The 25,733-nt window shown below is 52.4% G+C and overlaps 2 protein-coding genes across 3 annotated transcripts in view; both read left to right on the top strand.

The window, feature by feature from the left end:
• Positions 1-25,733, top strand: part of LOC135812033 (serine/threonine-protein kinase OSR1-like) — a 122,063-nt gene that overhangs the window by 30,344 nt on the left and 65,986 nt on the right. The window lies entirely within an intron of this gene.
• On the top strand, positions 5,325-23,985 carry LOC135812372 (uncharacterized). The gene is made up of 5 exons (XM_065325748.1): positions 5,325-5,459; positions 6,559-6,984; positions 13,744-13,839; positions 17,966-18,061; positions 22,557-23,985. The coding sequence occupies exons 1-5, from the start codon at positions 5,325-5,327 to the stop codon at positions 23,391-23,393; spliced, it is 1,590 nt and encodes a 529-aa protein (XP_065181820.1). The 3' UTR covers positions 23,394-23,985.

Here is a 25,733-nt window from a genome sequence, read left to right as displayed (position 1 = left end):
AATGGCACGGCCAAAGTCAGTGACTTCGGAGGTGCTAAATTTGTGCGCTTGACCTCACCTCGACAACAACAGCACCAAGTCCAATCGGCAATGGACATGACTCGCTGCCCAGGTACACTGGCATTCATGGCACCTGAGGCGTTACGTGAGACTCCGGATTACGATCGTCCCTTGGACGTGTTTTCGCTAGGTGTAATGATGCTAAGCGTTCTAACAGGAGTTATGCCTGGCATCGAGTTGATCACAGCGCCACATTTCGTCGTCGTGCGAGAACGTGGCCAAGAAGTTGAAGAAGTGATACCGGAGACAACACGCAGAGCACGCTACCTAGCACGTTTGCCGGATGAACATCCATTGAAGCTGTAGGGTCCTAGCCCTAGCACAACTCTTAAAACGCACACAAATGGCGTAAATCGATAGAGTTGTATTATTACTGTAATATTGACAAAGCAATGAAAGAGAGATAGAAAGGCAACTGCCTTCGATGAAACCAAACTATCTACTGGCCTAAAGCTCTAGGTTGAGAATGTCTTGGCCAGTAAGGAAAAGGGTGTACATGTGTAGTAATGACATAGTACAGTGACAGTGTGTATATGTCCTATATACAGATACGCTACGGTATAAATGCCTGGCGAAATACTAGGATGCATGATGGGATATATGCGTACAATCTGGAATCTGAACCGGAAGTAGCGTACACATTATAATTCCGGAAAATGGCCATAAAAATCAAAGTCACCGCTTATGGAAAACCCAGGAGTGAAAACGGAAAAGTTACAGGTATGGGAACTGCTAAAGTCACCACATTACCCCCCTCCTAGAGCACGACTCCATAGTAAAAAAAGGAAGAAGAAAAAATGTGGGTCGTGAGCGACCAGGAATGAGACTGTAGCAGGGACTGCAACACTACTCCAAGACATGTGCCGGCTTGAGGCGGTCAATGGAGACGGTTACCGGCCGACCCTTTACATCCAGCACAAAATATTTGGCAGATCGACGGAGCACAGCAAATGGACCATCGTACGGAGCCTGCAGAGGCCGCCGGACAGCGTCGTTGCGTAGGTATACCCGCTCGGCTGATGCTAAAGCGACTGGTAAATACCCACGTGCGTCGACGTCACGGGTCGGGATCGGTGTGACACTCTGCATCGCATCCTGCAGTCGGCGGAAGTAGTCCGCACCAGTGGATGGGATGTCGGACACCGGGGCGGAGGCACCGAGGAGTTGGCCTGGGAGGGGCAAGGAGGAGCCATAGACCATCTCGGCCGAACTCAACTGGGTGTCGACCCGGATGGCAGACCGAATGCCGAGCAGAATGACCGGCAGATGGTCGACCCAGAAAGCCGGATCGGGTAGAGCGCGGAGCGAGGCCTTGAGCTGGCGATGAAACCGTTCCACCATACCATTGGCCTGAGGATGGTAGGCCGTGGTATGGAGGTGTTGGCAACCCAAGGCCTGCGAGAGGTGGCGGAACAGGATCGACTCGAACTGCGCACCTCGATCAGACGTGATGGTAGAGGGGATGCCAAAGCGAGCAATCCATACCGACAACAGGGCCTTGCATACTGATACGGCGGTAATGTCAGCGAGAGGCAGCACTTCAACCCAGCGGGTGCAACGATCAATGCAGGTGAACAGATATGTTGCCGATTGACACGTGGGCAGGGGACCGACCAAATCAACGTGGATGTGGGCGAATCGATCACCCATAGGGATTGGACATACCGGAGCTTTGGTGTGGCGGTGGATCTTAGCACGCTGACAGTCAGAGCAGGCACGGGTCCAGTTGGCGACGTCTGCATTCATGCCAGGCCATACGAAGCGATCCGCGACTAACTTGCGCGAAGCTTTTATTCCCGGATGAGCAAGCTGATGCAATGACTCAAAGGCGCACTGTCGGAAACCGGGCGGCAGGAACGGCCGGGGTTTGCCAGTGGACATGTCGCAAACTACTGGGAGGGTGGCGGAGGGAAGAGTCACCTCCCGGAACTGAAGACTGCAGTCAGGTTGGCCGCGCAGTTGGAGGAGTTCGGCATCCACGGCTTGTGCAGAAGCCAGCGCTGAGAAATCAACTGTCGGCGGTGCGGTAACTGCATGGACGCGCGATAAAGCGTCGGCAACAGGATTGCTGGGACCGGACACATAGCGGACGTCAGTAGTGAACTCCGAAATGTATCCCAGCTGACGAGCCTCCCGCGGGGAATGCTTGGAGGACGGAGAACGAATGGCATGGGTCAGTGATCGGTGATCGGTGAGTACATGGAAGGGACGGCCTTCCAGGTAGTGCTGGAAGTGCCTAATTGCCAAGTAGACAGCCAGCAGTTCACGGCCAAACGTTGCGTAGCGACACTCAGGAGCGGTGAGTTTCTTACTGAAGAAAGCGAGCGGCTGCCATTCCTCATTCACGAACTGCTGCAAGACGGCACCCACACAAGTGTCCGAGGCATCGCACATCAAATTTAGTGGTGCGGACGGAATGGGATGCGTGAGCATCACAGCTGATGCGATTGCCGACTTAGCAGCGGCGAAGGCAGACTCGGTAGCGTCAGTCCAGGGGAAAGCAGAGGAATACTTAGGTTTACCTGCTAGCATGTCGGTGAGTGGACGAACCAGCTGCGCTGCTTGGGGAATAAACCGCCGGTAGTAGTTTACCATGCCAAGGAAACGCCGGAGTTGCCTCAAACTTGTGGGCCGGGAGAACTCGTTAATGGCCGTGACACGATTAGGGGTTGGCTGGATGCCGTCAGCGGAAACAACATGGCTAAGGAACTCCAGTGAGTCGGCAGCAAACACGCACTTACTGGGGTTGATGACGAGACCGTGATCATGCAACCGTTGTAGGACTTGTCGAACATGCTGCCGGTGTGTTTCCAGATCCGGACTGGCGATGAGCACGTCATCGATGTATACATAGCAAAATGGTAAATCGCGCAGGATTTGGTCGATGAACCGCTGGAAGGACTGGGCCGCGTTGCGGAGGCCGAACGGCATGCGGGTGAACTCAAATAGCCCAAACGGGGTGATGATTGCTGTCTTAGGAATATCCTCCTCGGCAACCGGGATCTGATGATACGCACGGATAAGGTCCAGTTTCGTGAAGTAGCGAGCCCCATTCAGATCTGCTGTGAAATCCTGGATATGGGGAATCGGGTATCTATCTGGGATCGTCTTCTGATTCAGTGCACGGTAATCGCCACATGGACGCCAGTCGCCATTAGGTTTAGGTACCATGTGCAGCGGACTGGCCCATGTGGACTGGGATGGCCGAACGATGCCCAAATTCATCATGTGCTGGAACTCACGCTTGGCGACATCAAGACGGTCCGGTGCGAGTCGGCGGGCTTTCGCAAATACTGGAGGTCCACTTGTCTCAATGTGGTGGCTGACGGTGTGCTTGACTGGCTGGTCATACCTGGGTGGCTGGGCGACCTCAGGGATATCCTCCAGTAATGAGGTGAACGCGGATGGTGCAGCAGGGGGTATAGTACTGATCGGTGGCTCAGGTGTGGCCACGCTGATCGAACCCAGAGCGTGCAAACTGGTCACTTCATCCCGCAACTCCTGGTGGGCGATGCTCACTTGCAGGTGAAAATGTCCAAGAAAGTCTGCTCCCAGAATGGGTTGCGTTACGTCCGCCACAATGAATACCCATGTAAAATGCCGCCGGAGGCCAAAGTCCAAGGTCAGGGAACGTTGGCCATATGTCCGGATAGTGGTGCCATTGGCTGCATGGAGGGGAGTAAACTGTGCTGACTGACGTATGTCCGCCCTGGTTGGCGGAACAACACTCACAGCAGCTCCTGTATCCACTAGGTATAGAGCACCAGCAATACGATCTCGGACATGTAGGCGGCTAGAGGTATTCGTACCAGACACTTGCGCCACTAATGTCTGGCTTGCGCGTTTCCCGGCCAGTAGCTACAGGTATGGTCGCACTTCAGAGCCTTATCGCCAAACTTAGCATGGTAGCGGCAGAGGTGTGACTTGCGACTATCAGCACGTGCAGGTGAGGCCTGGCGTGAGCGCGCTGTGTACCGCTCAGGCGAGCTGGGTCGGGAGCGCGCACGGGGCGCAGACAACTTGTCCACTGCAGCGGTCAGTGCGGCAACCTGCAGCTGGAGGGCGTCTAACCGGTCCATGTGTTCCTCAGCCACTACTACTGCGGCCACGGGCGGAGGAGCAGAGGAAACTTCCATCACTCTATCTGCCATGGAGGCCAGGCTGGCGAGGTCCATCGTGCTGCTGGCGGAGGCCAACACCATCCTTACTGAGGCAGGTAGACGCTGCAGGAACAGTTCCCGCAGGAAACTATTGTCCAGCGAAGCACCTCCCAAGAGCTGCTGGAGTTTTCGAAGGAACTGGGATGGCTTGCGATCTCCCAGTTCCTCGTCAGACAGGAGCTTGCGTAGCCTGGCTTGCTCGGATATCTCGGTCCTTTTGATCAGCTGATCCTTTATCGTTGTGTACGGATTCAAGGCAGGAGGACGCAACACGAGATCTCTGATTTCCTGCACAAACTCAGGGGCCAAGGCGCTGACAACGTGGTCGAATTTAGTCCGCTCGGTCCGGATCTGCCGCGTATTGAACATCGCCTCAGCTTGGGCAAACCAAATGTGCGGGTCGTGGGGCCAGAACGGTGGCAGCTTGATGGCAACGGCATGAACGGCTGCTGGTTGCACTTGGTCTGTGTTCTGGCCAGGGCGCGGGCGCTGCTGTGCCGACAGAGACCTCGAAAGTGCGTTAGCTCGGCCAAGGCCCGCACCTGTACCGCGTTGTGGGGTGACAGGATTCGACATGTTCAGATGGTGCTGTGATATAAACGATGACAGACTCGATCGAGAACTACGAACGCGATCCGCGCACAAACGCAATACTGCAAAAAAAAATAGAACGGGGTCACCAATGTAGGGTCCTAGCCCTAGCACAACTCTTAAAACGCACACAAATGGCGTAAATCGATAGAGTTGTATTATTACTGTAATATTGACAAAGCAATGAAAGAGAGATAGAAAGGCAACTGCCTTCGATGAAACCAAACTATCTACTGGCCTAAAGCTCTAGGTTGAGAATGTCTTGGCCAGTAAGGAAAAGGGTGTACATGTGTAGTAATGACATAGTACAGTGACAGTGTGTATATGTCCTATATACAGATACGCTACGGTATAAATGCCTGGCGAAATACTAGGATGCATGATGGGATATATGCGTACAATCTGGAATCTGAACCGGAAGTAGCGTACACATTATAATTCCGGAAAATGGCCATAAAAATCAAAGTCACCGCTTATGGAAAACCCAGGAGTGAAAACGGAAAAGTTACAGGTATGGGAACTGCTAAAGTCACCACAAAGCCATTGATACGCCGCTGTCTCTCTAACCGTCCTGGGGACCGACCGTCAGCCGAGCAAGCGCACGAAGAGATCAAACGTTTCTTGGCCATGTTCAACAGTATTTTGCCGGTGAGCAATTATGTGTTGTTTGTAATCGAATGTGACCTAAACGTTTATTTCATGAGTAGAGGGGACGGTTTCAAATAGGACACCGGTTGCAAACCGGAACGGACTCAATATTCACTTTCTCTCTTGGTATTTTGATTAGAAAACATATGTCACAGTGAGACTACGATGTGTTATACTCCGAGCCAAAATTGCATGGCTCTGCGATGACCAGAAGCGCCATATCAAGCAGGTGAGTTTTTGACGTGTTGCTTCGCACTGCGACTTGAGTTTTACGACTTTCGAAAAATCAACTTCTTGTCGCAGGTAAACAGCGGCTCGCCTCTCGCCAATAAAGCACCGCATACCAATCAAAACTAATGGAAGCACACACAAGGCTTATTGTTACTCTGTACTGGCCGTCGTGGAGCGATAGCAATTACCTAATTTCAGACCCAGAGTGAATTTGACGGGCACTCTAAAACGTGTCCGGTTTGGAGCCACCTCTGATTTGAACTTTTTTGAAGCGAAAAATTGGGCAACTGGAGGCAATGGGTCAACACAAAGGAGTGGCTCAGTTCGATTGACTCTGGCCCCAGAGCAAACTTCAACATGCCAGTTTCCTTCCACAAACATATTTCGAGTGAAAAATCAACGCTGATGATCGGTTTGGGTCTATACAAATTTGGCTGTCAAAACGTCCCGGTATCGAGCCGTCTCCTCTACATGACTGAGTACTAGTATGAACTGCAAAGAAACAGTCACGTGCTCACGAATGTTTTTTTTACCCATTCACTGTCAGTGTGTATGCTAGGTAAAATGAATGCAGCAAACTTGAAGGTCTTCATACAGTGTATGTATACACGGGTATCTATTACTGTTGATGATGTATTGTGCTTGATATGCAACTTTGAGATGCGTACAAACACACATTGATGTACATTGAGTTTCTTGGAGAATGTCTGCCTGTGTGTGTATCTGTCTCTCTATCCGTTTACCTATTTTGCCTCTATGCATTTCTTTCTGTCTGTCTGTCTGCCTGTCTGTCCCTCCGTCTGTCCCTCTGTCTGTCCCCCTGTCTGTCCCTCCGTCTGCTATGTGTATATTTGATGATGTTGTACAGAGTCAGCCTAGCACTGCTGGTACAGCGGTTACCAGGCAACTAGAGTCGATTTCACAGCAGCTAAGCCAGCAAGCTACATGCATTGCTGACATCACCGCACGCAGCTCTGCAGTAGAGGACCAACTCAGCAGCATAACACAGCGTCTTGTCGACACTCAGCTGGAAACCAACGCTATCCGTGGCCAACTGCAGACTACGAGCCAGCAAGTGACTGGGATCCGTGACCGACTGGAGACTACGAACCAACAAGTGACTGGGATCCGTGACCGACTGGAGACTACGACCGAACAAGTCACCAGCCTGCAAGGACATGTAGCCGTAGTTGCCAGTCAACAGACAGACCTACGTGCATCCATCAGTGAGCAGCTAGATGAGACCAACAGACGGGTGAATGATCAGCTATCACAACTTCGCTCCACAGTACAGGTAAGAATGTGTGTGTGTGTGTTTTTTTTACTGAATACAATATTTTTCCCATTAAACATACTCGTCTCCAATACTAGTACGTCTCCAATACTAGTACGTCTCCAATTGTAGTACATGTTGAGCATGGATAAAAAATATAAAATAACACGTCTCTAATAAGAGTAAATGCCGGAATGATGTGATGAACACTACTGGGGTACAGCTACCAGGGTCCACCTTACTTCGTTCTTCTTACCCGTTCATCATCTTTGTGTCTTTGTACACTGATTCTTACTATGGTGGAGTGAATTTACAGCCTTACAGTATCATTATCACGAGTTGTTTGCCACCAAACTCAGGCAATCAATCTTTCCAGAAATAATAAAAGTACACGTCTCCAATACTAGTACAGTCTCCTATAGTAGTACAGGTCTGACCACCTTTGAAAAAATAAAAGTACTGTGCATTTATTGGGGAAAATCCGGTACCACAGAACCATCAGATGCGGCACAGCGAGGACGGTGGCATATTGGATGGAAGTGGGGGCTGGGCAAAAGTTACTCATCCGACCAAAGGTCTCGGATTCATCGTTACTCATGTGTGCCGGTACATAGGAGAAAAGAACATGATTGTGGATCCAAGAGGGAAGCACCGGCTGTGCAAACGATAATGGGGAGAATTTGAGGTTGAGATAGGACATAACAATAGTAAAAGCAGTGCACCGTGGAAATAGGAAGATGGAGAGAACTGATAATCGCATATTAAGGCTGAGCGAAGGTGATCAGAGAGAGGTAGAAGGGACCTGGAGTGAGATCAGTATACTAGGCTGGTGTGTTGGCGGCGATGGAGAGATCATAACCTGTCTGTGGCCCACTCCCACTTGCTGCGCCGCAAGTGGTCGTTGACATTTTTCTTGACGGTGTGCATACCTCTGCGAGAAGGGGGAGATTGCAGAAGGGTAGGTGGGAGCTGATTCCACGTTGCGATGAGGGGGTGGGGAAATGAGCGGAGTGTGTTGTTTCGTGACTGAGGAGGAAGGATACTGGTGAGTTGTGATGGATAATGTGTTGCAGATCTGGTTGTCTCAAGTGTAGACATGCGGCATTGCAGTGCGGCTGCTGATGGTGGCAGAATGGCTTTCAACATTTCCGGACCCTCCACGAAGTGTAGCTTGTACAGGAAACAGAGCCCTGCTATGGTACGTCGAATGTCGAGGCTCGGGAGGTATGATCCATCTCCAATTATGTGTAGGGCACGGCGCTGGATGGCAGTGAGGCGGGCCAAGGTGGTGGGGGCCGCGCTCATCCACACCACCATGCCATACTCTAACACAGGGCGGACAAAGCCACAGTACACGGTTGCCCGGTACTTTGGGTGTAGTACAGCCGATGCCTTCAGGAGGAAGCCAAGCCGCTGGGCTGCGCGTACTGCAAGCTGTTGGATATGGATGCGGAATGCCAGCTGCCTGTCGAAAGTGACGCCAAGAAGCTGGAGCTCCTCTACATCTGGTACGACTGCTCCTTGGAAGCGTATAGCGTTCGGGGGTGGGGGTTGGCGAGCAGTGGCGGCTGATGGCGAATGCCAGCGACTTTGTGGGCTCGAACTTAATCTTCCACCTGCTTCCCCATGCTGCCAGTGAGTCTACTGCCTGCTGGAGGATTGCTGTCTCTTCTGCAAGGCTACTTACGCTACTGCTGCGGCGACTGCTGGTGCTGCTGCGGCGACTGCTGGTGCTGCTGCGGCGAGTACTGGTGCTGCTGCGGCGACTAATGGTGCTGCTGCGGCTACTACTGGGGCTGCTGCGGCGACTGGTGGTGCTGCTCCGGCGACTACTAGTGCTGCTGCGGCGACTAGTGATGCTGCTGCAGTGACTACTGGTGCTGCTGCGGTGACTACTGGTTCTGCTGCGGCGACTACTGGTGCTGCTGCGGTGACTACTTGTGCTGCTGCGGTGACTGCTGGTGCTGCTGCGGCGACTACAGGTGCTGCTGCGGTGACTATTGGTGCTGCTGCAGCGAATAGTGGTGCTGTTGCGGCGAATGTTGGTGCTGCTGCGGCGGCTGCTGGTGCTGCTGCAGTGACTACTGGTGCTGCTGCGTTGACCACTGGTGCTGCTGCGGCGAATGCTGCTGCTGCTGCGCTGATTATTGGTGCTCCTGCGGCGACTGCTGGTGCTGCTGTGGCGACTGCTGGTGCTGCTGCTGCGACTACTGGTGCTGCTGCGGCGACTGCTGGTGCTGCTGCGGCGACTACTGGGGCTGCTGCGTTGACTGCTTGTGCTGCTGAAGTGACTAATGGTGCTGCTTCGGCGAATAATGGTGCTGCTGTGGCGACTACTGGGGCTGCTGCGGCGACTGCTGGTGCTGCTGCGGTGACTACTGGTGCTGCTGTGGCGAATACTGGTGCTGTGGTGACTACTGGTGCTGCTGCGGTGACTGCCGGTGCTGCTGTGGCGACTTCTGGTGCTGCTCCGGCGAATACTGGTGCTGCTGCGGTGACTACTGGTGCTGCTGCGGCGAATACTGGTGCTGCTGCGGTGACTACTGGTGCTGCTGCGGCGAATACTGGTGCTGCTGCGGTGACTACTGGTGCTGCTGCGGTGACTACTGGTGCTGCTGCGGTGACTACTGGTGCTGCTGCGGCGACTACTGGTGCTGCTGCGGCGACTACTGTTGCTGCTGCGGCGAATACTGGTGCTGCTGCGGCGACTACTGGTGCTGCTGCGGTGACTACTGGTGCTGCTGCCGTGACTACTGGTGCTGCTGCGGCGACTACTGTTGCTGCTGCGGCGAATACTGGTGCTGCTGCGGCGACTGCTGGTGCTGCTGCGGTGACTACTGCTGCTGCTGCGGTGACTACTGGTGCTGCTGCGGCGAATGCTGCTGCTGCTGCGTTGACTACTGGTGCGCCTGCGGCGACTGCTGGTGCTGCTGCGGTGACTACTGGTGCTGCTGCGGCGACTTCTGGTGCTGCTCCGGCGAATACTGGTGCTGCTGCGGTGACTATTGGTGCTGCTGCGGCGAATACTGGTGCTGCTGCCGTGACTACTGGTGCTGCTGTGGTGACTACTGGTGCTGCTACGGCGACTACTGGTGCTGCTGCGGCGACTACTTGTGCTGCTGCGGCGAATACTGGTGCTGCTGCGGTGACTACTGCTGCTGCTGCGGTGACTACTGGTGCTGCTGCGGTGACTACTGGTGCTGCTGCGGTGACTACTGGTGCTGCTGCGGTGACTACTGGTGCTGCTGCGGTGACTACTGGTGCTGCTGCGGCGACTACTGGTGCTGCTGCACTGACTACTGGTGCGCCTGCGGCGACTGCTGGTGCTGCTTCGGCGAATACTGCTGCTGCTGCGGCAATTGTAGGTGCTGCTGTGGCGAATACTGGTGCTGCTGCGGCGACTGCTGGTGTTGCTGCGGCGACTACTGGGGCTGCTGCGGTGACTACTGGTGCTGCTGCGGCGAATACTGGTGCTGCTGCGGTGACTACTGGTGCTGCTACGGCGACTACTGGTGCTGCTGCGGTGTCTACTGGTGCTGCTGCGGCGACTACTGGTGCTGCTGCGGTGACTACTGGTGCTGCTGTCCTGACTACTGGTGCTGCTGCGGCGACTACTGGTGCTGCTGCGGAGAATACTGGTGCTCCTGCGACGACTACTTTTGCTGCTCTCTGACTACTGGTGCTGCTGCGGTGACTACTGGTGCTGCTGCGGCGAATGTTGCTGCTGCTGCGTTGACTACTTGTGCGGCTGCGGCGACTGCTGGTGCTGCTGCGGCGACTACTGGTGCTGCTGCGGCGATTACTGGTGCTGCTGCGGCGAATACTGGTGCTGCTGCGGCGACTGCTGGTGCTGCTGCGGTGACTACTGGTGCTGCTGCGTTGACTTCTGGTTCTGCTGCTGCGGCGAATACTGCTGCTGCTGCATTGACTACTGGTGCGCCTGCGGGGACTGCTGGTGCTGCTGCGGCGAATACTGCTGCTGCTGCGGTGACTGCTGGTGCTGCTGCGGCGACTACTGGTGCTGCTGCGGCGACTGCTGGTGCTGCTGTGGCGACTACTGGGGTTGCTGCGTTGACTACTGGTGCTGCTGCGGCGACTTATGGTGCTGCTGCGGCGACTGCTGGTGCTGCTGTGGTGACTACTGGTGCTGCTGCGGCGACTACTGGTGCTGCTGCGGCGAATACTGGTGCTGCTGCACTGACTACTGGTGCGCCTGCGGGGACTGCTGGTGCTGCTGCGGCGAATACTGCTGGTGCTGCGGCGACTGCTGGTGCTGCTGCGGCGACTAATGGTGCTGCTGCGGCGACTACTGGGGCTGCTGCGGTGACTGCTGGTGCTGCTGTAGTGACTACTGGTGCTGCTACGGCGACTACTGGTGCTGCTGCGGCGACTACTTGTGCTGCTGCGGCGAATACTGGTGCTGCTGCGATGACTACTGCTGCTGCTGCGGTGACTACTGGTGCTGCTGCGGTGACTACTGGTGCTGCTGCGGTGACTACTGGTGCTGCTGCGGTGACTACTGGTGCTGCTGCGGTGACTACTGGTGCTGCTGCGGCGACTACTGCTGCTGCGGCTGTGGTGACTACTGGTGCTGCTACGGTGACTACTGGTGCTCCTGCGGTGACTACTGGTGCTGCTGCGGTGACTACTGGTGCTGCTGCGGCGAATGCTGCTGCTGCTGCGTTGACTACTGGTGCGCCTGTGGCGACTGCTGGTGCAGCTGCGGCGAATACTGGTGCTGCTGCGGTGACTACTGGTGCTGCTGAGGTGACTACTGGTGCTGCTGTGGTGACTACTGGTGCTGCGGCGACTACTGGTGCTGCTGCGGTGACTACTGGTGCTGCTGCGATGACTACTGGTGCTGCTGCGGTGACTACTGGTGCTGCTGCGGTGACTACTGGTGCTGCTGCGGTGACTACTGCTGCTGCTGCTGCGGTGACTACTGGTGCTGCTGCGGTGACTACTGGTGCTGCTGCGGCGAATGCTGCTGCTGCTGCGTTGACTACTGGTGCGCCTGTGGCGACTGCTGGTGCTGCTGCGGCGAATACTGGCGCTGCTGCGGTGACTACTGTTGCTGCTGCGGTGACTACTGGTGCTGCTGCGTATGACTAGTGGTGCTGCTGCGGCGACTGCTGGTACTGCTGCGGCGACTGTCGGTGCTGCTGCGGCGACTGCTGTGGCTGCTGCGTTGACTGCTGTGGCTGCTGCGTTGACTACTGGTGCCGCTGCAGCGACTAATGGTGCTGCTGCGTTGATTACTGGTGCTGCTGCGGCGACTGCTGGTACTGCTGCAGCGACTAATGGTGCTGCTTCGGCGACTGCTGGTGCTGCTGCGGCGACTGCTGCGGCGACTTCTGGTGCTGCTGCTGGTGTTGTTGTTGTTGCTGCTGCTGCTGCTGTTGTTGTTCTTGTTGTGGCTGTGTATATTGCTTCGGCTGGTGCTGTTAGCTGCATTTGCATTTGTGGAGGTGTCTAATCTCCACGGCCTGCAGTAGAGCGGCCTTGGCCAGAAATTGACTGACGTCACTGTCAGCTTGGAGGTGGCATCATCTGATATCCTTGCGGACACTTGCCCGTTTCCGGCTGTGTGTAGGTTGCATTGGTGGGCTTTGACAGGCGTCCTCACGCTTTCTGACCTACGGTTTGCAAACTCATCGAGGCTGTCCACCGTACAGTCGTGGCTTAAGTTGCCCACAAGGAACACTGATGGCTTATTTCTTGGCGGGCCCGCGGCAACTAATTTCCAACTGTCATCCTCGATGCTGGCCAGGATAGGTTGGCTCTTCTTGCAGTTTGATTGCACAGGCTCAGGATCGACCAAGCTGGGGTCGTCCGTACGGGTACGGGTTTCGTGCTGTGCAGAGCCAGAGGCCAAGTCGATCTGCCCTGACTGCTGTCCCGGGGATCATCTGCATCGGCTGGGTCCAGCTGGTTTGCTGCTGGGTCAAGCTGGGGGGGGGGGGGACGGTTACGAGGCTTCGTACGCGTACGAGATTTGTCGCCTTGACCTTGGTGCTGAGAAGATTGTGCAGGGGCCTTGTTGGGAACAAAAAAGTGTATTCATTCATCAAAGTCCGTTTTTAACCCCTTTAACTTTTGATTCAAATGCATGTGAAAGAAAGAGAAGCATGAAAATCCATAGATTTGAGCAATTTTGGTTCATTTTATATATGAAACACCAATGTGTTTTTCTCTGAAAGCACACATATCTACATTTGTGACCAGAAATTGGGACACTACCTTCCACGGTCACGACCATGTGTATGAGATTGTGTGGAAATGTAATGAGTGTTTCGCCATATTATGGTTCTTTAGTCCACAAGAAACTCATCATGATCACACAATACCTTCTAACATTGTCCAGTGCACAAGAAACTCATCATGATCACACAATACCTTCTAACATTGTCCAGTCCACAAGAAACTCATCATGATCACACAATGCCTTCTGACAACGCTCCACCTTCACACCTACACAGCTGCACTAGTGGATACTAGTAGTCAGCCCCGACTCAATAGTTGTTTGCTCTGTCAACCCACAACTTATGTGTTCTAGTCGTTTCTTCATTCTCCCTGCATGCAACTTTGTTATATTTCTTGTTCTTATTTTTTTTCTCGAGCCGGGTTTGTGTTCTTTGTATAAAAAATAGGAATAATAAAAACATTATCTAGTCAACAAGCAACTCATCAAGATCACAAATACATTTTGCCATTGCAATACAGTACTTGAGTAGAGCATGCTGGTCAGTTATTCATGTTCTACCCTGTTGACATGTGTAGGTTGGTGACAGGTCTAGACAACACTCTGCTGCACCCGCCGCACGTTCCTTGACTCTCACACCGGACAAGATTCGGCGCATCACACGGGAGAGAAAGGTACGGTATAACGTGTTTGGAATTTTTCTCTTCCTTTCCCCCATGATTTCACTGTGTGGATCAGGTGCGGTGACTACTGGTGCTCCTGCGGCGAATACTGGTGCTGCTGCGGTGACTTCTGGTGCTGCTGCGGCGAATACTGGTGCTGCTGCGGTGAGTACTGGTGCTGCTGCGGTGACTACTGGTGCTGCTGCCGCGACTATTGGTGCTGCTGCGGTGACTACTGGTGCTGCTGCGGCGACTACTGGTACTGCTGCGGTGTCTACTGGTGCTGCTGCCGTGACTACTGATGCTGCTGCGTCGACTACTGTTGCTGCTGCGGCGAATACTGGTGCTGCTGCGGCGACTGCTGGTGCTGCTGCGGTGACTACTGCTGCTGCTGCGGTAACTGCTAGTGCTACTGCGGCGAATGCTGCTGCTGCTGCGTTGACTACCTGTGCGCCTGCGGCGACTGCTGGTGCTGCTGCGGCGAATACTGGTGCTGCTGTGGAGACTGCTGGTGCTGCTGCGGCGACTACTGGTGCTGCTGCGGCGAATGACTACTGGGGCTGCTGCGGTGACTACTGGTGCTGCTGCGGTGACTACTGGTGCTGCTGCGGAGAATACTGGTGCTACTGCGGCGACTACTGGTGCTGCTCCCTGACTACTGGTGCTGCTACGGTGACTACTGGTGCTGCTGCGGCGAATGTTGCTGCTGCTGCGTTGACTACTTGTGCGGCTGCGGCGACTGCTGGTGCTGCTGCGGCGACTACTGGTGCTTCTGCGGCGACTACTGGTGCTGCTGCGGCGAATACTGGTGCTGCTGCGGCGACTGCTGGTGCTGCAGCGGTGACTACTACTGCTGCTGCGGTGACTACTGGTGCTGCTGCGACGAATGCTGCTGCTGCTGCTGCTGCGTTGACTACTGGTGCGCCTGCTGCGACGAATGCTGCTGCTGCGGCGAATACTGGTGCTGCTGCGGAGACTGCTGGTGCTCCTGCGGCGACTACTGGTGCTGCTGCGGCGACTGCTGGTGCTGCTGCGGCGACTACTGGTGCTGCTGCGGCGAATACTGCTTCTGCTGCACAGACTACTGGTGCGCCTGCGGGGACTGCTGGTGCTGCTGCGGCGAATACAGCTGCTGCTGCTGCGGCGACTGCTGGTGCTGCTGCGGCGAATACTGGTGCTGCTGCGGAGACTGCTGGTGCTCCTGCGGCGACTACTGGTGCTGCTGCGGCGACTGCTGGTGCTGCTGCGGCGACTACTGGTGCTGCTGTGGCGAATACTGCTTCTGCTGCACAGACTACTGGTGCGCCTGCGGGGACTGCTGGTGCTGCTGCGGCGAATACAGCTGCTGCTGCTGCGGCGACTGCTGGTGCTGCTGTGGCGAATACTGGTGCTGCTGCGGCGACGGCTGGTACTGCTGCGGCGACTACTGGGGCTGCTCCGGTGTATACTGGTGCTGCTGCGGCGAATACTGGTGCTGCTGCGGTGACTACTGGTGCTGCTGCGGCGAGTGCTGGTGCTGCTGTGGTGACTACTGGTGCTGCTGCGGCGAACACTGGTGCTGCTTCGGCGACTGATTGTGCTGCTGCGGTGACTACTGGTGCTGCTGCGTTTGCAACTGGTGCAGCTGCGGCGAATACTGGTGCTGCTGCGGTGACTACTGGTGCTGCTGCGGTGATTACTGGTGCTGCTGCGTTAACTACTGGTGCTGCTGTGGCGAATACTGGTGCTGCTGCGGCGACTGCTGGTAGTGCTCCGGCGACTACTGGGGCTGCTGCGGTGTATACTGGTGCTGCTGCGGCGAATACGGGTGCTGCTGCGGTGACTTCTGGTGCTGCTGCGGCAAATACTGGTGCTGCTGAGGTGATTACTGGTGCTGCTGCGGCGACTGCTGGCGCTGCTGTGGTGACTACTGGTGCGCCTGCGGGGACTGCTGGTGCTGCTGCGGCGAATACTGCTGCTGCTGCGGCGACTGCTGGTGCTGCTGCGGCGACTACTGGTGCTGCTGCGTTGACTACTGGTGCTGCTGCGGCGACTCATGGTGCTGCTGCGGCGACTGCTGGTGCTGCTGTGGTGACTACTGGTGCTGCTGCGGCGACTACTGGTGCTGCTACGGCGAATACTGCTGCTGCTGCATTGACTACTGGTGCGCCTGCGGGGACTGCTGGTGCTGCTGCGGCGAATACTGGTGCAACTGCGGCGACTGCTGGTGCTGCTGCGGCGACTAATGGTGCTGCTGCGGCGACTACTGGGGCTGCTGCGGTGACTGCTGGTGCTGCTGCGGCGAATTCTGGTGCTGCTGTGGTGACAACTGGTGCTGTTACGGCGACTACTGGTGCTGCTGCGGTGACTACTGGTGCTGCTGCGGTGACTACTGGTGCTGCTGTGGCGAATACTGGTGCTGCTGCGGTGACTAGTGGTGCTGCTGCGGTGACTACTGGTGCTGCTGTGGTGACTACTGGTGCTGCTGCGGTGACTACTGGTGCTGCTGCGGTGACTTCTGCTGCTGCTGCGGTGACTACTGGTGCTGCTGCAGCGAATACTTGTGCTGCTGCGGCGACTACTGGTGCAGCTGCAGCGACTGCTGGTGCTGCTGCGGCGACGACTGGGGCTGCTGCGGTGACTACTGGTGCTGGTGCGGCGGATACTGGTGCTGCTGCGGTGACGACTGGTGCTGCTGCGGCGAATACTTTTGCTGCTGCGTAGACTACTGGTGCTGCTGCGGCGACTACTGGTGATGCTGCGGCGACTACTGGTGCTGCTGCGGTGACTTTTGGTGCTGCTGCGACGAATGCTGCTGCTGCTGCGTTGACTACTGGTGCCCCTGCGGCGACTACTGGTGCTGTTGCGGCGACTGCTGGTGCTGCTGCTGCATTGACTACTGGTGCTGCTGCGGTGACTACTGGTGCTGCTGCGGCGACTACTCGTGCTGCTGCGTATGACTAGTGGTGCTGCTGCGGCGATTGTCGGTGCTGCTGCGGCGACTGCTGTGGCTGCTGCGTTGACTACTGGTGCCGCTGCGGCGACTACTGGTGCTGCTGCGGCGACTACTGGTGCTGCTGCGGCGACTAGTGGTGCTGCTGCGGCGATTGTCGGTGCTGCTGCGGCGACTGCTGTGGCTGCTGCGTTGACTACTGGTGCTGCTGCGGCGACTACTGGTGCTGCTGCGGTGACTTTTGGTGCTGCTGCGACGAATGCTGCTGCTGCTGCTGCGTTGACTACTGGTGCCCCTGCGGCGACTACTGGTGCTGTTGCGGCGACTGCTGGTGCTGCTGCTGCATTGACTACTGGTGCTGCTGCGGTGACTACTGGTGCTGCTGCGGCGACTACTCGTGCTGCTGCGTATGACTAGTGGTGCTGCTGCGGCGATTGTCGGTGCTGCTGCGGCGACTGCTGTGGCTGCTGCGGTGACTACTGGTGCCGCTGCGGCGACTACTGGTGCTGCTGCGGCGACTACTGGTGCTGCTGCGGCGACTAGTGGTGCTGCTGCGGCGATTGTCGGTGCTGCTGCGGCGACTGCTGTGGCTGCTGCGTTGACTACTGGTGCTGCTGCGGCGACTACTGGTGCTGCTGCGTTGATTACTGGTGCATTTTAAAAAATAGTCCACAAGAAACTGATCATGATCACACAATTCCTTCTAACATTGTCCAGTCCACAAGAAACTCATCTTGATCACTCAATACCTTCTAACATTGTCCAGTCCACAAGAAACTCATCTTGATCACACAATACCTTCTAACATTGTCCAGTCCACAAGAAACTCATCATGATCACACAATACCTTCTGACAACGCCCCACCTTCACACCTACACAGCTGCACACCTTCACACCTACACAGCTGCACTAGTGGATACTAGTAGTCAGCCCCGACTCAATAGTTGTTTGTTCTGTCAACCCACAACTTATGTGTTCTAGTCGTTTCTTCATTCTCCCTGCATGCAACTTTGTTATCTTTCTTGTTCTTATTTTTTTTCTCGAGCCGGGTTTGTGTTCTTTGTATAAAAAATAGTAATAATAAAAACATTATCTAGTCAACAAGCAACTCATCAAGATCACAAATACATTTTGCCATTGCAATACAGTACTTGAGTAGAGCATGCTGGTCAGTTATTCATGTTCTACCCTGTTGACATGTGTAGGTTGGTGACAGGTCTAGACAACACTCTGCTGCACCCGCCGCACGTTCCTTGACTCTCACACCGGACAAGATTCGGCGCATCACACGGGAGAGAAAGGTACGGTATAACGTGTTTGGAATTTTTCTCTTCCCTTCCCCCCATGATTTCAATGTGTGGATCACGTCCTCCCTCAGTATAGCTGGTCCGGCTAGGTATTAACCCCTGCCAGTGGATAGAAAACTGAAATGCCCTGCCGAAGCGTGGTCTGTGCCATGTTTTTAGATCCGTTTTCAACATTATTCATTAGTACTTGAAATTCGTTATTATCAAAACAACCACTAGACCATGTCCCTGGTGCCCCAAACTTTCATTGTCAGATAATAATTATTGTCCAAGGAGGAACCAGATTAAAATCAAGATGATCAAGAAAAAAGACATAGCATACTATATATGGACACAAAACAATGCAGGCAAAAGGCTGTACAGCACATATTCCGTCTGTGTATTTTTTTTTATATCTGATCCTTGGAATACTAAGAGAACAGCCGTATTGGGGATATTCGAATATATTTTATAACGGTTTAAAGCTTTTTCGTCAATCACCGCACCACAACTGCACTCTCCAGCTGACCTCGACACGTTGCCACAGCACACCATCAGCAAGCGACACAGCAGTTGGTAATAAGTTCCTTCGTACATTTACTTTGAGTTATTAGACACCCTTAGCAAAAAACGTGATGTTCTAACGGTATTACCGAAAGGAGAAAATTACAGAGATTTGGGTTCGACCTTTAACAAGATGCACACTATTTTTAGCACACTGTTGCCATGAGAATAGCTTTTATTTCGTGTGGTACAACCATTTATGGCGCCGTATACACGATACAAGGTGAAATGGGTACGCATTACGCAATATTTGGCCGAAAACGTACCGTTTGTCACAACGATAAATCATGCCCCATTACGTTTTTACCTCTGCAGCTTCAACGCTAAATGGGTGATAACGGTATGAGCACCGTAAAAAAAAAGCCTTAAGCGGGGTTCACAGAAGCTTTTTTGCGATGCGACACGCGATGCGACAGACGCGAAACCGGGAAAACCCCAAATCGCAGCCATGTCGCGGCCCACGCAACCGCCGCAACTGGGCCATCGCAGGCCATCGCAGAAGTTGAGCTTGGCTCAACTTTTGCGATGCGATGCGACAAGCGATTTGGCGTACGAATTTGACCTTTTCTACAGCAAAGTTGTACAAAGGTTCAAGAGTTGCCTATAAATTTGTACAAGTTGTATCAAACCGCGCGAATATCATGGTGACGTAACCAAGCCAGCAAGACCATGTTGCATCGCTGACTTCTTCTGTGAATGGTATTTCGCGAGTTCGCATCGCACGCATCCATCGCAGATCGCGTCGCATCGCGTGTCGCATCACAAAAAAGCTTCTGTGAATCCCGCTTTACCGTGGTTTGCTAAGGGTGTCTAGCATAACTCTCGTCACTGAAAGTAGATATTGTAGAATGATTAAGATAGTGAAATTCACCGTTTTTTTTTCACCTTTTGAGCACGACGCTACCTGAATGCCGCCCCACGTCAACACCTGCAAAAATCGCGTTTTTCCTATGAAAGTAGTAGCTGTACTGAGGGGAAGGCGCGAAGAAGAGGGCTGAACAAAAACTTCTTCTTCCCCCTCGTATGAAATGCTAACACAATTCCGCCCTTGACATATTCGTACCTGAGTATATTTCCTTTTGCACATCTACCGAACTGGCGCGATTAGAGCCCTCTCTTAAATAGTATCCTATCTTCAAATAGTGCCCCAGTCTCTATGGGCCAGTGAAGAAATAAAGCCCCCTCTTGAATAGTGCCCCCCCCCCCCTTGTAACCAAGCGCATGTGCAAGTAATAGTTTGGTGTTCTTTTGATAATGTTCTTGTCCATGTCATTGAATTGGTGGTTTCAGGATCAAAATTGCAGTTCTTGTTGCCCTTTCTGTTGAGGCTACATTATAGGCTATGTTTTTCTTTGCATTCTTTGTTTTTCTTTGTCTTCTTTGTTTTTATGCGGAATGACGTAAGTGTACCAGCATTGAAAAAAAACGGTGCCCTCTCTTGAATAATGCCCTTTCTCAATAGTTCCCCATCAGTGATGGACATTGAAAATATAGTGCCCCAGGGTCACTAATCGCGCGAATACGGTAGTCCAGGAACTACCGGACCAATGCTTGGGCAACAAAAGATCAATAGGCGCCTGCACAGGATAGGACTTAAAGCGGCAACTCCAGTGCATTCGATTAGTCCGAGAAAAAGGTGGTGGAAGAAGAAGAGTGATGGTGGTTTTTCGATTCATCCGTATAAGGCCATCATTTTTTATAGCTATGTATCACGTCGTCCGCACGCATACGTTTTGATTTTTTTCGGAAAAAAAATCAAACATGCACAGCGAGTGTACGATCGTGCGAGTCATCAGTGTGGACTGGTTGCATACGGCAAAGCTGGGATTCAGAAATGGCCTCTAGGCCAGCGTTGGTAAATCATTTGTTCGGCATCTGGGAGCAATATTCTATGAGCTTACACCAGACCGCATTGATCGCCTTAAGCTGAGAGGATGCGTCGTTCCGGAGCTCTTTGCACCGCTGCTGAAGTCTGAGTACAATAATCCAGCGAAGCATAGGCACCAACGGTTGCCTCCTCTGCCCAAAATGAATATTTACTCATCCTGCTAACCTAGATGTTGTGCTTTGATGTACGATTTTTCTTTCGAATGTACACCATGCACAAGCTATTGTGCTATGTACAGTGCATACACCTCTGATGAGCCTTTTTATTATTTTGCAACTTATTATTTTTTTCCACCTCTCGCATATGATTCTGGAAGTTGAACTGACGCGAAACATAGATAAAGAAAATGATGGCCTAATGGTCACTAGTGAATGTATAGAGAAAAAATGTAAGTTATTCTCTGCAGAAGATGACGCAACCGCTCGAGCTCTAGAAGCTTGGGCTTAGAAGTATAAAGTAGTTTTCCTTCCGAAAAAATAGTTGCATCTAAATGGAATATTTTTAAGCGGATTTGTGTGAGCGGGCGGGCGGGCGTGATCTGTGCGTGTGCTCGTGTGTGCTCGTGTGTGCGTGTGTGTGTGTGTGTCCCATATGGTGCAGTGGTATGTGCAGCGATTTCCAATCGATAGGTTGCGGGTTCGATTCCCGACGATTATGGTCACATACGTTTTTCTTCTCTTTCTCAGACTCTTCCTGACTTTTCTTTCATTCTCCTGGGTGGTTACCAACAACCAGTGCATGCCGGAGTATGTGGTGTGATGTGTGTGCGGGGAAAAAGAAAAGAAAAGAAAAAAAAGACCAAAAAGTAGGGATTCACTGGCCAGAAAAAGCCACTGCATAGCTGTGTGGTGTAGAACAGGCTGAATAGTGGCGGTCAATTCTTCAGCCTTGCAAGCTGTTGAATGGTGCAATCCCAGCACAAGTTGCTATGGCTTCTGCTGTAGCATCGCTATCATCGCCTCCGGCGATGGGCGTCCAATGGTCCAATGGTGTCCCATATGGTGCATTGGTATGTGCAGTCGATTTCCGATCGAGAGGTTGCGGGTTCAATTCCCGATGATTATGGTCGCACACATTTTTCTTCTCTTTCTCGATCTCTTCCTGACTTTTCTTTCATTCTCCTGGGTGGTTACCAACAGCCAGTGTATGCCAGAGTATGTGGTGTGGTGTGTAGAAAAAAAGAAAAAAATTGAAAAATGAAAAATAGGGATTCACTGGCCAGAAAAAGTCACCTCAATCAGCTCTGTGGTGGATACCAGGCTAAAAATAGTGGCGGTCAATTCATCAGCCTTGCAAGCTGTTGAATGGTGTAATCCCAGCACAAGTTGCTATGCCTAACATAGCTGTTCGCTATCATCGCTTCCGCGATGGGCAGCTCTGAGGTCTGAGGTGCGTGCGCGCGCGTGCGTGTGTGTGTGCGTGTGTGTGTGTGTGTGTGTGTGTGTGTGTGTGTGTGTGTGTGTGTGTGTGTGTGTGTGTGTGTGTGTGTGCGTGTGTGTGTGTGTGTGTGTGTGTGTGTGTGTGTGTGTGTGTGTGTGTGTGTGTATGTGTGACTATATGTGTCCCATATGGTGCAGTGGTATGTGCAGTCGATTTCCAATCGAGATTTTGCGGGTTCAATTCCCGACGATTATGGTCGCACACGTCTTTCTTCTCTTTCTCATTCTCATTGCTCTTCTTTCATTCTCCTGGGTGGTTACCAACAGCCAGTGTATGCCGGAGTATGTGGTGTGGTGTGTGTTTAAAAAAAATGAAAAAATGAAAAATGAAAAATAGGGATTCACTGGCCAGGAAAATCCACTTCAATCAGCTGTGTGGTGGATACCAGGCTAAAAATTAGTGGAGGTCAGGTCATCAGCCTTGCAAGCTGTTGAATGGTGTAATCCCAGCACCAGTTGCTATGTCTAACATAGCTGTTCGCTATCATCGCTTCCGCGATGGGCATGTCTGAGGTGTCTGAGGCTGATATGTGTGTGCGGGTGTGTGTGCGGGTGTGTGTGTGTACGTGTGCATGCGTGTGTGTGTGTGTGTGTGTGTGTGTGTGTGTGTCTTCTCTAGTGGATCAAAGCAGAATCCACTCGTGGTTGTTCCCCAAAACTCATCATCCACAACAACACTCTCGTTGCTGTCTGTGAAGATGATTATGCCATTACAAGCATCCAGCAGACTACAGACGTACGTCACTGGACTGACCTTCCTCTTCCACGTCGTGGTGGTCCATTTCAATACCCATCCCTAGCTAGCAATGGTCAGGTTTTGTACATGTATTGTCATGACAACCAAGATCAAGCTGTTCTACTGCAGTACAATCAGCATGATAGGCAGTGGGTGGAAGTAGCAAAGGTGCCGCCGGCGCATGGCCAGCACCTTGGCTGTGTTGTACATGCTACTGACACTAGTGTTAGTCTTCTAGGTGGCTTCACCAGTAGATCAGGTATGAGCGACTGTGTTTGTGTTAGCTGTTACACACTGCTTGACAAGCAGTGGAAATCCTCTGCTCTCCCCTCACATTCACTACCTGCTCTTCCATGTGACTGTGCACTTGCCTCACTTGTCGCCTGTCACGGTTCACCGTACATCATTGGTGGTAACACTGGGTGTTTCCTCCAGTACACTGATGATGGTCACTGGCAAGAGGCTGTAAAACCAGATGGTGTAGACCTGGAGTTCAGCCGGGCATGTTCACTGTCTGATGATAGTCTAGTCATTGCCGGTGAGGGTTCAGACTCAGAGTATATTATGTGTACTGTGTACAATGTACGTACACATTGTGTCTATGAGTTGCCCAGTGTACATAGTGCAGGGTATGGTGCATCATCACTAGCACTACTCAATGGAGTAGTGGTGCTCAGTACAAGAGAGGGCCTCCTCTACACCCTGGATATGAAGATTTGAGCAGGATATAGGCGGCACAGAACTACTGCCTTACCATATTCAAATTCTGTACTTGATATTTTTAATTAACTGATGTTTGTATGATGTAACTTGGTGTTTTCTTCCAGATTTTCTCTACTTTTCTCTGTAGCCCATGTACTGTATACTATAGTAATATGCTAGAGTAACTCCATCCTTACATTACCTGTACATATCAATACCTACATTGACAATGCACACGCAGAATTCGGTTTCCTTGCCTCTGATCATGATCATGCTGTTCACAAATCCTATTTTACCATTTCTCTATTGTTTGTTAGACAGTCATGTACCTACCTGTACATGTAACGGACTGCATCACCTTGTGCCTTGCTACCATGCTACAATGCTATGCCTAGACTTGATGACATCATTGCTTTTGATATGTAGGTCTGGATGACCTCATTGCTTTTGATATCTAGGTATATTACTCTATGATCTAGGTCTGGATGACCTCATTGTGCATTGAACCCAGGTTTGAATGATGTCATTGGACTTTAATCTTCCTCATGCAATTGTGTACGCACCCTGATATTTTTCCTTTCAAAGTCGACTTGGTTTCTCTCACTTTCAAGCTCTTCCGTGCACTTCACTTGTGGATCAGTATCACCCTTTGCGGTATGGACTGCCTGGCAAGCTGGTGTGAATCTTCCACTATAAAATAATAGGACTGTATAGTACTTGTACTGGGAAGAAAAAGAAGTTCCCATGCAGTTCTAGTCTTCGTACGTATTTGCTGGGAAGCACACTCGTGAGTAGTGTCATGATTATAGCCACTGCTTTTAAGTTAGTAACAGTGAAATCCTGTATGTGTTGCAAGGGAAGGGGATCCACGAGCGGAATTCGAACCCAGCACCACTGTCTTTCCGGGACAGTTACCTCGTACCGACTAGGCTGCCGGGGATCACATACACTCGTGACGTGGATTCTTCTTGCTGCACTGCTCCCCGGCACAACAGACTGTGTACTCACACCATATCTACTGGCCGGTGGGGGGCGGGAGTGGGTAGGGGGGGGGGGGGGGGGGGGGGTCATGTAGCAAGAAGGAGCCACGGCTGTGTGCGATCCCCGGTAGCCGAATGGAATCGGTAGTGCACTGTTCCGGAAAGACGGGGGTGCAGGCTTCGAATCCCGCCGGTGGATCCCTCCTGCTACTTGCGTACAATCATACATGTATGGTGCTTGATATCCATGTTTATAATAATAATTATAGTTACATTAACCTTATTCTACGGAGGATGAGCCGCACTTTGAACACTCAAATTCATCAAAAAAGGGGGGCGGGGCTGATACTCCGATGATCAAATTTACCTCGATAAAATAAGGTAGATGTCTGTATCAGTTGAGGTGCTTTGGTGAAGTCGCGGACTACTCGCGGGCCGGCAAAGTGCTGCAGTTGCACTAGCCACTCGCACTGCATGCTTTGTCCATTAGAAATCTGATACTCGCCAATTCTAATCATTCGCAGCACCTCCAAAGAGGTCCACTGTATTCCTCGTTCAAAAGTAACTGTTCTTCACTTACTTTCCCAGGCATATTACAAGATCCTATTCTCAGTTCCAACTTCAATACTAGAATAATGTTTGGGACATAATTGCTCAAGCGTGAAACTTTGCCTAACATGTTCGCTGCCTTGTCATTGAGCAGTTGTGCTCTCTCTCTCTCTCTCTCTCTCTCTCTCTCTCTCTCTCTCTCTCTCTCTCTCTCTCTCTCTCTCTCTCTCTCTCTCTCTCTCTCTCTCTCTCTCTCTCTCTCTCTCTCTCTCTCTCTCTCTCTCTCTCTCTCTCTCTCTCTCTCTCTCTCTCTCTCTCTCCTCTCTCTCTCTCTCTCTCTCTCTCTCTCTCTCTCTCTCTCTCTCTCTCTCTCTCTCTCTCTCACTTGGATTTGCGAATTAAAATTAAGCCCTGTTGTAGCGGTCTCAGCCCTCATTTTGTCTCTCTGTCTCTCTGTCTCTGTCTCTCTCTGTCTATGTCTCTCTCTCTCTCTCTCTCTCTCTCTCTCTCTCTCTCTCTCTCACTTGGATTTGCGAATTAAAATCAACAACAGTTGTAGCAAAATTCGATTCCACCATACTTGTAACCTTTATAAATCCGCTGACATCTAGCATGCACTTCTAAAGTCTTTGCTGAGCACTTTCAACAAGTCAAGAAAGCAAACAGACGATTATTACCGTAATGTCGTTTATCACTCCCTTAGTATTGACTCACATAGATTTTTGCCATACCTAAGCAGTCAAACATTCCTGCATATTTCACTCCTTAGGGCTATATTGACCGCTTATATTCGACTCCTTTTTAGCGATTGAACACATGCGTTGGTCAG

This window comes from Sycon ciliatum, chromosome 3 (genome assembly GCF_964019385.1).
Source record: "Sycon ciliatum chromosome 3, ocSycCili1.1, whole genome shotgun sequence".
Taxonomy (NCBI): domain Eukaryota; kingdom Metazoa; phylum Porifera; class Calcarea; order Leucosolenida; family Sycettidae; genus Sycon; species Sycon ciliatum.
The sequence above is the reverse complement of the archived record's forward strand: the minus strand, read 5'-3'. Positions and strand labels throughout refer to the sequence as shown.

What these genes read in the sequence shown, in the direction of transcription:
- LOC135812372 (XM_065325748.1), top strand. Translation starts at nt 5,325, where the DNA reads ATGGGAACTGCTAAAGTCACCACAAAGCCATTGATACGCCGCTGTCTC. An exon ending in AACTTCGCTCCACAGTACAG is followed by an intron (nt 6,985 to 13,743) that starts GTAAGAATGTGT and finishes TGACATGTGTAG; the next exon opens with GTTGGTGACAGGTCTAGACA. An exon ending in GCATCACACGGGAGAGAAAG is followed by an intron (nt 18,062 to 22,556) that starts GTACGGTATAAC and finishes TGTCTTCTCTAG; the next exon opens with TGGATCAAAGCAGAATCCAC.